Here is a 16,053-nt window from a genome sequence, read left to right as displayed (position 1 = left end):
TACAGTCAGAGGAGCTGACTTTTGAAAACTTAAAAAAAGGTGTTTATGTGTCACCATGTTAACATTTTGCTATGGTCCCTAGCAGAGCCTCACTCAAATAAAGGGCCTTGAAGCCTCAGTATCATCAGCTCCACAGTAAATTCTTCTTTGTTTACTGGTGACAGAATCTCAGGACAAAGCAGAAAAACAAAAACCCAGGACTCTACCCTCAGTACCCCAGACTTATCACCTCTCTAACTACCTTAACTACCCATGAAGGTTATGCTTCCCAAGACCTAGTCTTGAGAAATGGGGCCATTGTTTCAACATTCCCTGGGTAGAACAGACCTTTGTTCAGCCAGAGCAAACTACTCTGCATTTTCAAAACACACACTGCATTTTCCTCCCCTCCTTGCCTGTGTATTTTGGAAACCATACTCTCCCTCCCAGGTTGGGCTCCTGTGCCCCTGCCTTCAATGACATTACCGGTTACGTTCCTCATCTGTCCTGTGCTTCTCCCCTGTGCTACCAACCACTTTGTTTGTCCCCGGTCTGGTTGGTGTGCTTTCCTCATGGTGGGCTCTGAATGTGGAGCTCTTCAGTCCACCTCTGGCTTCCCAGAGCAGAGAGTACACGTTGGTGGGCTCTAACCCAGTATCACCCATTTGTCTGGTTTGCTTTGCCAACACAGTATTGTTTTTGATGTGTGATTTTAATTTTTATCAATTAGTCACACAGGAAATTTAATAAGTGAAATACTGCTAAAAGGACTATCATGAAAACAACCGTGCTCTGGTCTATGTTATCCTCATCCTTTTCTCCAAAAGTCACTGTTTTCAATTTTCTGAGTTACACCCATTTTTCTAAAGAAAAGGATTCTACTGCTCTTTCTTAAGTCATCCATTTTAGACTCTATTATGTTGCGTGGCTGTGTTACCTGTTTGGTTTCATTGGTATCCATGTCACATTCTGATGACCATACAGTTGTAATGCACAGTTGAGCCAGGCAGTATAGTTAGTTGTATTACATATTCTTTTCTTTCTTATGCAACCTGTATTTTTCTTAAGTAAGTAAGTAAATAAATAAATAAAAGTTTTTTCATTTGCTAGTTTTCTATGTGCCTGTAGATAGTTATCTTCCAATTTCCTAACAGAATTTTTACTGATCTCAGTGTGGTCAAACTCATCAGTTTTGTTGCTGTAGAGAAGTGGTCCTCACACTTTTGCCTGTGTCAGAAGGCTCTAGAATGCTTTTCAGGGCAAGCCGAGTCCCACCCCCAGTTTCTGATTCCCTAAGTCTGAAGCGAATTAGCATTTCCACCCAATTCTCAGCTGATACTGATGCTGCTGATCTTGAGACGAGCCTTTTGTCCAACCAGATCAAACTACATTTTCAAAACACTTTGAGAATCACAGTTGTATAGGATTTTCTTATGTGAGTGTTTGAAAGTTTGTTCATTGAACTCTTGAGGAAACTTTGGATAGTGGCCAGTTCAGAGTTATTATGAGTAATGTTGCTATGGACGTTCTTGCGTGCGTCTTGGTTATGTATGTATATATTTCTGCTGGGGATATACTTAATAATAGAAGTGAAATTGCTGTGTCATCAGATATGAAATTCTGTCAGGTAGCTTTTTTAAGCGGATATGACAAGTTATACTCCTTTCAGAAGTAAGTGAGGGTTCCTGTTGCTCCACATCTTGGACAACACCTGGAATTGTCAGTCTTTTCCATTTTAGCCATTCTGATGGGTTTGAGTTGGTATTTTATTGTGGTTTTAATTTGCATGTTTCATATAACTAATGAACTTAAGTGTCTGTATTTATTGGCCTCCCTGATATCCTCTTTTTAAAATGGTGGTACTAAAACGCTGATTCGAAATTTATTCATTCACTCAGCAAATATTTATAGAGTAACTCTGGAAAGAACTTTAGCCTTTACTCTGAGTGTGATGTGAGGTTTTGGGCAGAGTCCCATGTGGGGCCCTGCTGGGCGATAGGGACACCATCCTGGGCAGCATGGGGCCCTCCAATGCTATGGGGGACCAGAATCATATATCTGATAGGAAGCTATTAAAATAGTCCAGGTGAGGAATGAGAGTGGGTTTGACTGGGATGTAGTGAAGAAAATGGTAAAAAATGAATGTATTTCAAAAGGTGAGGTTCAAGCTTTGCTATTGGATTGAAATCAGGGTGTGAGAGAAAGAGGAACCAAGGATGCCTTCAAGGGTTCAGGCCTGAAAAACTGGTTGAATGGATTTGCTGTTTCCTGAAATGGCGAAACTAGGAGGAACAGGTTTGGAGGTGGAAGTCCAGTATTGTGTTTCCAGCATGTTTAGATTGAATTGTCAGTGGATTATTCTAAGTGGAGGTGTTGAGTTTGGATCCAGAAGTCAGAGAAGAGATTAAGGGTGGAGGTTCCAATTTGGGAGCCATTTGCCTGAGATGATATTAAGGCCAGATCCTGAACAGAAAGAGAACAGGCTTATCCATCCATGGGCTCTGCCACGGGATGATCCCAAGTCAAGCTCTCGGTTTTTCCTCTGAGAGATTCCCAAATGTCAGTATGTGGAGGTCAGAGGTATTATGAGTAATGTTGCTATGGACGTTCTTGCGTGCGTCTTGGTTATGTATGTATATATTTCTGCTGGGGATATACTTAATAATAGAAGTGAAATTGCTGTGTCATCAGATATGAAATTCTGTCAGGTAGCTTTTTTAAGCGGATATGACAAGTTATACTCCTTTCAGAAGTAAGTGAGGGTTCCTGTTGCTCCACATCTTGGACAACACCTGGAATTGTCAGTCTTTTCCATTTTAGCCATTCTGATGGGTTTGAGTTGGTATTTTATTGTGGTTTTAATTTGCATGTTTCATATAACTAATGAACTTAAGTGTCTGTATTTATTGGCCTCCCTGATATCCTCTTTTTAAAATGGTGGTACTAAAACGCTGATTCGAAATTTATTCATTCACTCAGCAAATATTTATAGAGTAACTCTGGAAAGAACTTTAGCCTTTACTCTGAGTGTGATGTGAGGTTTTGGGCAGAGTCCCACGTGGGGCCCTGCTGGGCGATAGGGACACCACCCTGGGCAGCATGGGGCCCTCCAATGCTATGGGGGACCAGAATCATATATCTGATAGGAAGCTATTAAAATAGTCCAGGTGAGGAATGAGAGTGGGTTTGACTGGGATGTAGTGAAGAAAATGGTAAAAAATGAATGTATTTCAAAAGGTGAGGTTCAAGCTTTGCTATTGGATTGAAATCAGGGTGTGAGAGAAAGAGGAACCAAGGATGCCTTCAAGGGTTCAGGCCTGAAAAACTGGTTGAATGGATTTGCTGTTTCCTGAAATGGCGAAACTAGGAGGAACAGGTTTGGAGGTGGAAGTCCAGTATTGTGTTTCCAGCATGCTTAGCTTGAATTGTCAGTGGATTATTCTAAGTGGAGGTGTTGAGTTTGGATCCAGAAGTCAGAGAAGAGATTAAGGGTGGAGGTTCCAATTTGGGAGCCATTTGCCTGAGATGATATTAAGGCCAGATCCTGAACAGAAAGAGAACAGGCTTATCCATCCATGGGCTCTGCCACGGGATGATCCCAAGTCAAGCTCTCGGTTTTTCCTCTGAGAGATTCCCAAATGTCAGTATGTGGAGGTCTTGGGTTGCTCATTCCTTCCAAAAAGATTCCTCTACCCTCCTGCCTGGGCTGAATGAGCCCACCGCTGGAGGAAAGGAGATGGCAGGTAGTGATTTCACTATTTCTCGCCTTCAGTGCCCTGCCTCACCATGGCCCCAGGTGTCCAGTTTTCGCTTAGCTCCATAGGGTGGAGGTCAGCCTGCATTAACAATTTTAAAACTTTTGACATTTAAAACTTCAGCCAAGGCGGAGAAAACAATTTTTTCTCATGTTTCCCCATGAGAAAACAATTGGCATGTGCAGAGTAGCAGCTGCTTCTTTTTGGGTCCAAGTGTCCAGGGCCCACAACTCACTGACCCTGTGTGCAAGGCCAACCATCATTTTTCTTTTACATCATTGTAAGGAAAGTGGCATGTTTCTTGTGTCCATTTTGTTAAAAGCTGTTCGAGAAAAATAAGGAGTGTATTTTTCAGGGGTGTTTGCACCCATATTCCTTCCATCAGCCCATCCCTTGGTGCAGGAGTGAGTCAGCAAAATTCCACCTTCATCTCACTAAAGGTATTGAAGGAAAGGCTGGTGTCACCCCTATGTGGAAGTGAATTGGTCTCTGTGGATATTTACAGAGATCTTTACTGGCTAGTTCAAATGAAACACTCAGTAGTGGACAGTTCTGTTCTTTGGGGCTGGGAGGGCCGGGAGGGCCGGGAGGATGCTAAACTCTTACCACTTAGCCAGAAAATAGAAACTTGGGTTTCAGGCCCCATTCACCCCCAGCCCTAGGAGTCTGGGGCTGGGTAGGAGAACTCAGGCCCAAGGAACCTGCGGTTTGGAGAACAAAAAGAGAATTTTGAGTTCGGGCTCCTCCCTATCCCGCAGCCTCATTGGGCCAGAACCTAAGGCTAGCCTGGCTCACATCTTTTCTCCCATGGGAGATGAGGGAAGAATTCATCTGAAGGACGGTGTCATGTCTGTGTAGCTAATCCATTCTCAGTGTCCTGTGTCCATTGTCCCAGCTCCCAACCCCAGGGGCCAGGGCAGTGCCTTAGCCACCTGGGCGGGTATATTTAGCACTGAGCAGGCATTGCAGGGTGTCCCCCATGGGCTTCCCTAGGACAGAAGCCTAAGTCTGCTCAGCTGTGCTGAGGGTGATCCCAGGTCCTGGGAGCTGCGGACAGCTTCCTGGAAAAATATGCCTGAATTGTTTCTTTATAAAGAAAAGCAGGAGTCACCCGGAAAAGCTGGGCAATGTGCTTGGGAAGGGTAGAGAGGCAGGAAAGGGGTCAAGGCAAAGAAGATAGACATTGCAAGGGGTGAAAGTGAAGGCAGCACCCAGGAACTGCAAGAAATGAACCATGGCTGAAGACTAAGGTGGAAGAAGAGGGTCGGGCAACTGGGTGGGAGGAGTTTGGGGGTCATGGGGAGGCCTTCAGTGAAGAGCGGAGTTGCGGGTAGGTGTCATACTCAAGACTGACCGAGGTGAATCTTGATGATTAATTAACTGCATGTTGGGAGAACTTGGAAAATTGGGTGGATTTCATTGCTTTAGAGAAAACTCTGAACCAGAGAGGGATTGGAAATCATCATTCATGACCACAGCTCAGGAGAGTTGGGTCCGTTTAGTGATGGAGGATTTGGAGCACCTGCGTTGGAATTCTTTTTCCTGCACTTACAGTTGTATGACCTTGAGCAGCTTTCCTAATTTCTTTGTGCCTCCGTTTCTTCATCTTTAACACAAAGATGATAATTATTATTACCTCAGAATTATTGTGAGGATTAAATAAGTTGGTACTCATGAACTGCTTAGAATGGTGTCTGGGACAGAGTAAACCCTCAGCAAGTGTGAGGACCAACACTGTTGTGATGTGGGCCATGGCAGTGGAGCAGGTGGGGTCTCCAGTGAGCACGGCTTCTGAGGGTGGGGCCCAGCCCAAGTTCTTGGAGAAACCTCTTGTAAGGAATGGTCTGAGGGATAAGCACCAGAGGACAGTGATCTCAGAGGCCCTGGCAGAGAGGCTTAGATGACACAGAGAATACAGTTGAGATGTGAGTGAAGAATATCCCTGAATTTGGCCGAGTGCCTGGCAGGGTTGGTTTAGAGGAGGTGCTGGGGTGCAAAGGAAGACAATGGGCTGAGGGATGATGGGAGTTTAGAAAGTAGATATGCCAGGTTTGTGGAAATGTAACCATGAGCTGAAGAGGGAGGCAGTTACATTGTAGAGCCTTGAGACTCACAGGCATGTGAGCCAGGAGAATCTGGCGTGCTTGACCCACCTCTGTTTTAACCAACTACTCCTCCTCTTTAACAGATGTAAACTGCCGACCACTGTGCCATGCGATAGCCACATTATTATCAGGGTATCTGATTTACTTTGTAGATTTTATTGATTGTTACATGTGTTAGGGTTCTCCAGAGAAACAGAACAATTTGGAGGCCATCAGGTCCAATCCGGAGGCTGGAGACCCTGGGAGAGCCACTGCCCCAGTTTGAAAGCTGAAGGCAGTAAGACCTGAGGTTGCACTTGAAGTCCAAAGACAGTCTGCTGGAGAATTCTCTTAATCAGAGAAGAGTCTGTCTTTTTCGTCTATTCAGACCTTCAACTGATTGGATAATGCCCACCCACATTATTGAGGGCGATCTGCTTTACTGCTGATAAAAAATGTTAATCTCATCCAAAAACACCCTTATAGAAACACCCAGAATAATGTTTGGTGATATATCTGGGTACCCCATGGCTTAATCTAGTTGATACATAAAATTAACCATCATATCACTCATTTGTGTTCAATAAGTCAAGAACCTGAGATGTGGCAGTATCATCAGTACCATATGTCTGGTAGTGATACCTCTGGTAGTGATGTTTTCCTGATCTGAAAAGGAAAGACATGTTCCCTGTTAGAAACCCTACTTCTGGCAGAGTTCTTTTGGGCAAGGTGTTCCATGGGTTCTGGGGCACACACAAGTTGCTCTGTAGTGATGGATGACAATTATGTGGTTGACTTGGGGACAGTAACACAGAGCTAAGCTGGTGTAGAAACAAGAAAGGGACATTTGGACATGTCTGTGAATGAGACCTCTGATGCCGGAGCTGATTGTGTCCTTTTAGATATGAAATTCAGGTTTCAGTGACTGAAGGCCATATTTTGTACATTAGACATTAACAGAATGTTATTTGAAGGGAGAAACCCAGGTCAGGAGGTCTGTGAAGTGCATGCACAGTTAGTGAGTAGTTGGAAAACATCAATTAAAAAACAGCATGTATTGACTTATTACCGGCAGAAAGAGAATGTTTAAAATCTCTAAGACTGAGAAAAATAGCCATGGTAAAGGGCTTTTAGCAGTTAATTCACCTGGCAGTCCCACAGGCCATCCCCCTGTAGATGAGACTGTGGCTAAAGGGCAGGGCCATTTGAGTCTAATACTTGTTTATTTGAAAAATACAACCTTGTCACCACCTTTCCTCTCCATGTGGGAAAATTTAGAAATTAAACTTTTCTTAAATTAGTATTTTAGCACCCCATTTGAGATTTGTACATTATGTATATGTTAGGTTTTATTTATTTTTTATTTTTTGGTCATCAGTATTAAATTTTGTCAGATACATGTTCTCACCAATAACTATTTGGAGTGATGAAGGTCTTTTCGCGCGCGCGCGTGTGTGTGTGTGTGTGTGTGTGTGTATTTAACTCTTAATAGTCCTCACCTGGACTATTTCAATAGCTTCCTATCAGACCATTTCATACAATTTCTTATTTCACTCTTACAACAACCCAGTGTCTTAGATACTATGGTTATTACCAATGTGGAAACCAAGGTTCTGAGGAGTTCAGTTAATTCCCTCAAGGTCTCCCAAGTGGAGTTTGAATTCAGATCTGGCTGATGCTGCTAAACTGTAGATTTATCTTCTGTACTCCCTATTGATGTTATGAAATGGATGGAATCAAGAATTACATTCTAGATGGGAACTTTTTAAATTCATTTTCATCATGAAGAACTACAGTTTCCACGTTTTAAAATGTTTATTATTTTTGTCATTATTTTTGAACCCAGCAGTCCAGCTCTATAGCTTGAGCCACTCTGCCATTTTTTTAAAATATATTCTTATTCGATTTATTTAAATTAAAAAAAAAAAAAGAAAACAAGTTCACTCATTTCTCCCCCTATACCTTACAACCACCAGTCTGTTTTCTGTATCTATAAACTTTATCCATTCATCCATTGATGGACACTTAGGTTACTTCCATATCTTGGCTATCGTAATTAATGCTTCAGTGAACATAGGGTACGTATATCTTTCTGAATTTTTGTTTACTTCAGATAAATACCCAGAAGTGGAATTGCTGGATCATCTGGTAGTTCTGTTTTTAATTCTTTGAGGAACCCCCATACTGTTTTCTGTAGTGGCTATACCAATTTACATTCCCGCCAATAGTATACAGAGTTTCCTTTTCTCCACATCCTCTCAAGACTTGTTATTTCTTTTCTTTTTGATAATAGTCATTCTAACAAGTGTGAGGTGATATCTCATGTGGTTTTTATTTAGATTTCCCTATTGATTAGTGATGTCGAGCACCCTTTCATATACCTGTTGGCAATCTGTATGTCTTCTTTGGAAAAATGTCTATTCATATCTTCTGCCCATTTTTAAATTGGATCGTTTATTTCTTTGCTACTGAGTTGTGTGAGTTCTTTATATATTTTGGATATTAACCTCTTGTCAGATATATGATTTGCAATTATTTTCTCCCATTTGGTAGGTTGCCTTTTCATTTTGTTGGTTTCCTTTGCTGTGCAGATGCTTTTTAGTTTGATGTAGTCCCACTTGTTGATTTTTAGCTTTTGTTGCTTTTGCTTATGGTGTTAGATTCCAAAAAATTATTGCCCAGACCTGTGTCAAGGAGCTTACCGCATACGTTTTCTTCTGGGAGTTTTATGGTTTCAAGTCTTATGGTCAAATCTTTCATCCATTTTGAGTTAATTTTTGTACATGATGTAAGATAGTGGTCCAGTTTAATTCTTTTGCATGTGTGGCTGTCCAGTTTTCCCAACATCATTTATTGAAGAGACTCTCCTTTCCCCATTATATATTCTTGGCTCCTTTGTGGTAAATTAATTGACCATGTATGTGTAGGTTTATTTCTGGGCTCTCTATTATGTTCCATTGATTTCTGTGTCTGGACGAAGCCCGTTCTGTACTGTTTTAATTACTATAGCTTCGTAATATAGTTTGAAATTAGGGAGTGTGATGCTTATAGTTTTGTTCTTTTCTAAGATTGCTTTGGCTATTTGGGGTCTTCAATTCGTGGTTCCATACAAATTTCAGGATTATTCTTTCTATTTCTATGAAAAACGCCATTGGAATTTTGATAGGGTTTACATTGAACCTCTATATTACTTTGGCTAGTTTTTTTTTTAGATTGACTTACTGCCATTAACTCTTTGGTGACTGAAAGGAAGCTAATTTTTATAACTTTCTCATGTATGAAAATCTACCAGCTAAGTTTGGTGAAGTCCTGTTACAATGCGTATTGCCCCAATAGGTCTTGGTCCAGGAGGGGGATAGTAGAACCTACTTAGTGTTGTAGGAAAGGGTGGTCTGGAGCTACTAAGATGAAAAACAGAGCTCCTGCCCTCAGGAAGCTTAAAGTCTAGCGGAAGTGCAAGTCCCTGGCTGGCAGTGATGAAATACTGGAGTCCGTGCAGTAACTGAGATGTACATTCAGTGCTATGGGAACCACTAACCCAAGAGAAAGGGCTTCACCCATGATGAGTGGGTGAAAGGCTACACAGACAGCTTCCTGAGGAGATGGGCTTGAGTTGAGTCCTCAAGGACAAATGGACAGGAGGTAGCCAGGACAGCTACTGTAGGCACAAAGAACATCAAGTCCAAAGACATAAAGGTGCAGGAGGAAGAACACCCTTAAGCATGGCAAGGAGGGGACAGGGCCCAGGGTGCTGCGGGGCTGAGTGCTGCCAGGGCTGGTCATGGGGGACCTCACACCGGACATGGGCCCACCATCTCCTTGGTGAGCCCAACAAGCTATAGAGAGTGGCAGGACATAGATCCACTTTCCGGAGAGGCCACTCTGCACAGGGTGGATGGTGTTTCAGAGGAACAAAACAAAAGGATGTTTGGAGGCTGTTTTAGCAGTGCAGGCAAGCGAAGGTAGGCAGTGTGAGAAAGGCAGTGTAGTTTGGGAAAATAATTCAGAAATGCAATCTAAATATTTGAGTATGTAACTGGATGAGAGGGGAGAGCCAAGAATGAGCTGCAGTTTCTCCTCAGATGATGAGGCAGGGCCTGAAGGAACAGCAGCAGGTGAGAGAGGGCTGGCCGCAGCACTGCACTGCAAGTTGCTAGTGAACATGAGTACAGTGTGACCTACCCTGCTGCTTAATGACACAGGAACATTCAAGCTCGTGGCTTTTCTTATGATACATGCCACAACGAAATGATTGTAGCACAACAATAATACTAATAAAAACAGAAACGAAATACTTTAAAAAAGAGCATAATGCAGCATGCTCCTTCTGAATCCATAAATCTACCCTCTTTTGTATGGTTTGTAGGTAAGGGCCTGTTTCCTCTGGAAAGTGTGCCCAGATGACATCAGACATTTCCCAAACTGCCCACACAGGCCCCTGAATGTATATCTCCTCAGTGTAGTAGAGTTGTATATATTTTGGATCTGGAAGACCAAGTACTTAAATATCAGTGGGGCTAGATACAGCTTCACAAGAACACTTATTAAAAAGTCTTCCAGACATTAGTGACCTGTGAGGTCAGTATGCAGCAACCAAGAAATATTCATTCATTCATTTGGCAGTTGTTCACTGAGACCCCACTGTACAGGCTGCAAAATCCGCCTGTGGGAGGTGGATACAGAAACGACAGATGAGAATCCTTAATCAGGAGTGGACTGCCTTGGAATCCTTAGGAGCCAGTTGCATGGTCTGTATAAGTGCCCGAGGAGCACACTTAAAGGGTTGGATGCCCCGCTCTGCTCATAGAAGTTGAAGACTCTTCATTAGGGAGGTGACATTTGAACTGAGTCACAAAGGAAGCAACACATGGGCCAGAAGAAGGCTGGCAATTCTGTCAAAAGGAGACTTTAGGGTGAATGATGCAATTTGGCTGGAGCATAACAGTTATTGAGCAATAAGGAGGGGGAGGGGGAGATGAGAATGCAAAGGTTAGGTGAGGCCTGTACTTGTTAGGTTGATGGTTTGGCTTTCCCTCACAGACACTAGTGACAGAAGCAAGGCAGATTTCTTTCTCTTTCTCATGGAAGTCTATTTAGAGGTCTGGGGGAGCAAGGATTTTGCTTAGGAAGTCAGGTTTCTTTTTAATTGTTGCTCTAAGGAGGCGTTTTTTTTCATGTGACCACAGCTGACCACGTCACACCTGATGGCAAAGGGGAAAAGAATAAGAGGAAGTGGAGTGCAAACAGTGGCCTTCTGAGGTTGTGATTCAGAAGTTACACATATCCTCTTGGGCAGAACTTGGTTACAGGCCACATCTACCTGCATGAGAGGCAGAGAGGTGCAGACTGTCGAGGTGGCTGTGCACCTTGCTAAACTCGGGACTTCTGCACCTAAAAGGAAGAAGGGAAGTCTGGCTATTCAAAGTCAAATTTGTCTCTGCTAGAAGGCCAGCCCCCAAAAGCTGTTGCATGAAACCTTCAGGGGCTTTGACTTTAATTTATCCTTGGAGCAATAGGGAGCCATTGAGTACAAGACAGACAGACCAAGGTGGTCAGTATTCACACAAACACTAGTCGTCCAGGTAGATCAAATGGTGCAGAATCTATTCAAGCAGTCCGATGTGTATTTTATTCATGATTCGAAGAATTTTGTGTAGCTACTCTGTGTCAGGTACAATTCTAGATGCTAGGGGTGTGGCAGGGAACAAAAGAGAGCAAACTCTGTTATCTTGGAGCACATGTGCAGTGAGGAGAGACATTTCATCAACCATGAAATAAACAAGATGATTTCAGATGGCGAGAAGTTGCAGACAGAAGAACCAGGTACTATAAAGTTGCCGGATAGAAACAATTTGGTTAGAATGGACCAGAAAACCAAAGTGGCACAAGGGAGTGAGCGTGGGGGTGGCCTGTGGGAGGCAAGATTAGTGGGTGGTGAAGGCCTGGTCCTGTGGGATCTGGGGCTTTGTTCTAAGAATGGTGGGAAGCCATTGGATAATTCTAAGCATTAAAATGATACAAGCTGATTTCTGTTTAAAAATCATCAATCCAACTTCTGCATAGAGACTATAGGGTGGATAGTTGGAATCATGACCTTGAATTGTATGAATGCTTAGCACATGTGGGGTAAGAGCAAGTGAAAACGAAGCCCGTGTCCTCTCACCGTGGAAACTCCAGGACTCAGGTGCAGTCCTAGAATGTCCCACATCTACCTGCATGAGAGGCAGAGAGGTGCACAATAGGGTCAAGACCCTGCTCCAGCCCCTGCTACTCAGTTGTGGCCTGCAGCATCAGTGTCACCACTTGTTAGAACTTGTTAGAAATGCAAATCTTAGATACAAAACCCACACCTGCAATCTTCACTTTAACAAGACCCCAGGTGACTCATGCACATTAAAATTGGAGAAGCTCTGGTGGTATGTCTTCTGGTTAGGGTGCCTTTCTCTCTTTTAACTATATGCATACATACCCATATATACCACACAACACAACATATACACACCACACAGTCCCCATACACACACCATATAACCCCCCACACATCACATATACACTTTATATCTCCCACACACATACGCACACATAAACTACACACACACACCTCATAATAGCCTCTTTCCACCCACACACACCATACTGAACTGCCAAGTGACCTATGGACAGGAGGTCTGGACTAGCTCAAAATTTAGGGATTCCTAGAGGGTAGAGCGGATGTTATATGAGCTTGATTTGAGGAGTTTGAAATTTATAAACAAGGAACCCATGGAGATTATTTGATGGGAGCTTGCTATGTGCAAATTGGTGTTTTAAGGAGATGAACCTGATAGTGATGAGCAAGAAGACCCCAGGTGGCAGGCAGTCCGGGGGCTGGCACAGAAATATGAATGGGACTCTCTTTAGTGATGTTATGTATGACTACTACATGCTTTGTCTTTTATATTATTTACAAAATATATTACACTCCAAACTTTCTATAATTTGTGTCTATTATCTTTACAACAAGATGAAAAACACATGCAAAACCTGTCCAGGCTCAGTATTGTTTGGGTCAGCACTAGGATGGGGGTGGGGGGTAGCTATGAGGAACATAAAAAGTGGGGACTGTTTGATATCTAGGAGGTTTTCCTGCTTATTCTTTAAAATTCCATGTGAGTATCTCCTCTTTGTAGGTTACCAGATGTATCTCTTCCTGCCTCTTTTTCAGCTTTTTTAGTACATAGCACAGGCTGGACATGAAAAAGCTACTCAGGAAATTCTTATCTAAGGTTAGAAAATGAATGTCATGATGGATAAAGGATGTCAAGTCTCAGTAACTAAGCAATCGAGGTGCTTTGGGAAGAAACGCAGGATCTTAGGGTGCTATCCAATTTTGGAAGAAATGCCTGAAGATGTTTCTAGGTGTCCTAACTAGGTGTCATGGTAAGGCCTGAACTGGAATAGGGGTGCTTTTTATTTCACAAAATAGAACTAACCTTCCTGAAGTGTCCTGTGACTGATTAACTACTCCACATACCTTCTTGTTTGGGTCTCCCAGGGATTAGGCCAGGCAGGAGGTGCTGGAAGTTGAGTGCCCTCCATTCCTCACCCTATATTTAGCCAGAGTGGGTTTAGATGGGATATGCTGGCAGCCTGCACATCTGCAGAGCCTGACTATGAGCTCAGCCCTGAGGGCTCAGTGAAGCTGCTTGGCACCAAAGCCAGTTCATGTGTGTGTCATCATCCATGGATGGTCAATGATGCCCTGACACAAAGCAGCAGGGAGAGTGCCTTCCTGTTCTTGAAGTACATTTTAGCTTTCCCAGGCTTCTCAGTCTGAACATTTGTGATCTGCATGCAATAGCATATTCCATTTTATGTGATTCGTAAACTGAATTGGGGAAAAGAGGTTCTTAAACTGAAATCTCATAAATTCAGATTCATGGGATTTTATGAGGCAAAGGTGTTACATAGCATCCACACTGGATGAAGTTTTGTGTTCTTCAAAACCACTATGTTTTTCTTTTTCTTCAAAGAAAAGTTGTTCTTTGTAGAACAAAATAACTTGAAGAAGTAAGTCTGTCATTCTCGTAAAAAGGATAGTGGGTAATTAAGGCTCACTAGAAATCCGAACAGAAAATCTCGGGTTAAACATTAAGCCCTGAAGGCCTGTCAGTGATGACAGAAGTAAGTTGTCCATAGGCCTATGCCCGCTGCCTCTCCCCAGCACTCGCCAATGTCACATTGGCCTCTTTGAAGAGGACAGACCCCATTTTTCTGGGGAAAGAGGATGCATGTCAGCTTAACGTACCTTCCTGGACTTTTATTTCAGATCATCAGAAAAGCCCTTTCTGAGGAAAAACGTGTCTCAACAAAAACATCAGCTGCAGATCTTGTCACAGAAACAGATCACCTTGTGGAAGATTTAATTATCTCTGAGCTGCAGAAGAGGTTCCCTTCGCACAGGTGCGTGTATTTCTCAGGTAAAACACCCAGGAACACGTTGCCACGTTCATAAAGAAGGCCAGGGTCTAACTCAGGAGGTCGCGCCACTGGTTGTTGTGGGCAGACCACAAACAAAAAGCCTCACTGCCTGCCCCCCGATATTTCGATTGCATGGTAGACAAACAGACCTTGTTTTCATTCTTTTTACTACCATCTTGACAACGCTCATGTTAATATTACCTTAAAAACTGAAAAGGCTTCACTTTCCACAACGCATGCTCCGGAGAAGAGACTGCTCCCCTCTGCTAAGCCACATAGTCTATTTCTGGAGGGATGTGGAACAGTAATGTTCCCTGGCAGCCTGTGTCTGTTTGGTGGCGCCATTCAGATTTTCCAGAAAGGATTTGACCCCAAATGGCGCCGTCAGCTGTGTGGGTCCAGGTGCACTGCCTGATGGTGTGCCAATGCTGGTATTCAGGGATGCACTCTCCCCTTGCCAGGCCAAAGCATGGGACAGGGAAGGCTGCCGTCCTCCCTTAGGTCTTTATGAGGACCCCTACTCTCTTCTCTGGAGCAGCAGTTCTTAATTTTTTTGGGGGGGGGATCATTATGTGGAGAATCCAATGCAAGTTATAAATATTTTCCTCAGAAAAATTCAAATATTCACACAGTATTTTGGATCTAGTTCCATGGGAGCCACAGATCCCAGAGCATGACCGTCTTTGAGGTCCTCAGGCCCCTTTCTCACCCCCAGAGTTCTGTATAACAGACTTTGAAAACCACTGTTTGGGTGTGAGGGGTCTCTTTCCTTTGTGGAGAATTGCTAAAACTGGAATACCAGGTATTGGATTTCTGGCTATTGATCACTGTAACAGTCAGATTCTGTGTACTTATGCAGCAGAAATAGCTAAGGCTGTTTTCTTCAGCATCCTTCTATCACAGGGTAGGCATAGTAGACTTTTTTCCCTGTCCATAATTAATTGAAAGAAAGGGCAAGCCCGTGTTCAAACTTACCTCCTTTTTCTCTGTTGTTTCCTGGTTAGGTTATCTCGGGGTCTCAAACTTCCTTCAAAATTCTGTCAGTGGATCAAATTTGTTTTGTTTTGTTGACAACCTTTGTGTTTGAGTATTTGTTATTTCATATTTCCTTCTTCTGTATGAAGTCACATGTTATACTTTTTATAAGCTCTAAAGTGTTTATAATTTTTTAACTTTTAAAAATCTAAATTAGAAGGCAACGTCAAAAGAGTTATGTAGTTTGCTTTTACTCTTTGAGAGGAGAAAAGCTGTAGCCAGCTGTTTCTGGTTGAGGAACTATTTCGGTTCTCAAGGTTTTGGTGGGATTGGTCTAGGTGCCTACTACAGAAATGAGAGTGGGGTTGGCTGTATGGAGTCCGGTAAAGAACCTTGAGGTCACTGCAGACTAGACATAAAGGCGTTATCAGGGCTCTGGAGTTTTTCCATCAGATTGCATAGTACTCTTGACAAACTGAACTCTGAAATTATATGCCCTATTGTATGTGTTGGCGGCAGTTGCTAATGGTTTGGATCCACTATTGTGTCAGTATGGGGTGTGGGTTCCATTTTTACAAGGTAAATTTATTCTTTGCTGCATATCACAGGATAAAAGTCAGTGTGAAAAAAAAAAGTCACAGAAAAATATTATATGAGTAAATGTGGCTTTACCCACCTCCACCTGGCAGTCTCAGAGTCATCAGGGGACAATCAGGCTCCAAAGCCCCTTTGGAAAGCTATGCAGAGCAGTGGACCTGACCTAGGGTGTGTGTCAGGCTTATCTGGGAGCATTTCCAACT

At 43.0% G+C, this 16,053-nt stretch overlaps 1 protein-coding gene across 1 annotated transcript in view; it reads left to right on the top strand.

Annotated features, from left to right (window-relative positions):
• The window catches only part of IMPA2 (inositol monophosphatase 2), a 44,441-nt gene that overhangs the window by 3,723 nt on the left and 24,665 nt on the right, over positions 1-16,053 (top strand). Inside the window, exon 2 of the mRNA XM_006909223.3 lies at positions 14,127-14,260. Within this exon, the coding sequence (XP_006909285.1) occupies positions 14,127-14,260 (134 nt within the window). The remainder of the gene's footprint in view (positions 1-14,126; positions 14,261-16,053) is intronic.

This window comes from Pteropus alecto, unplaced genomic scaffold (assembly GCF_000325575.1).
Source record: "Pteropus alecto unplaced genomic scaffold, ASM32557v1 scaffold233, whole genome shotgun sequence".
NCBI lineage: Eukaryota > Metazoa > Chordata > Mammalia > Chiroptera > Pteropodidae > Pteropus > Pteropus alecto.
This window is presented reverse-complemented; position numbering and strand designations above follow the sequence as displayed.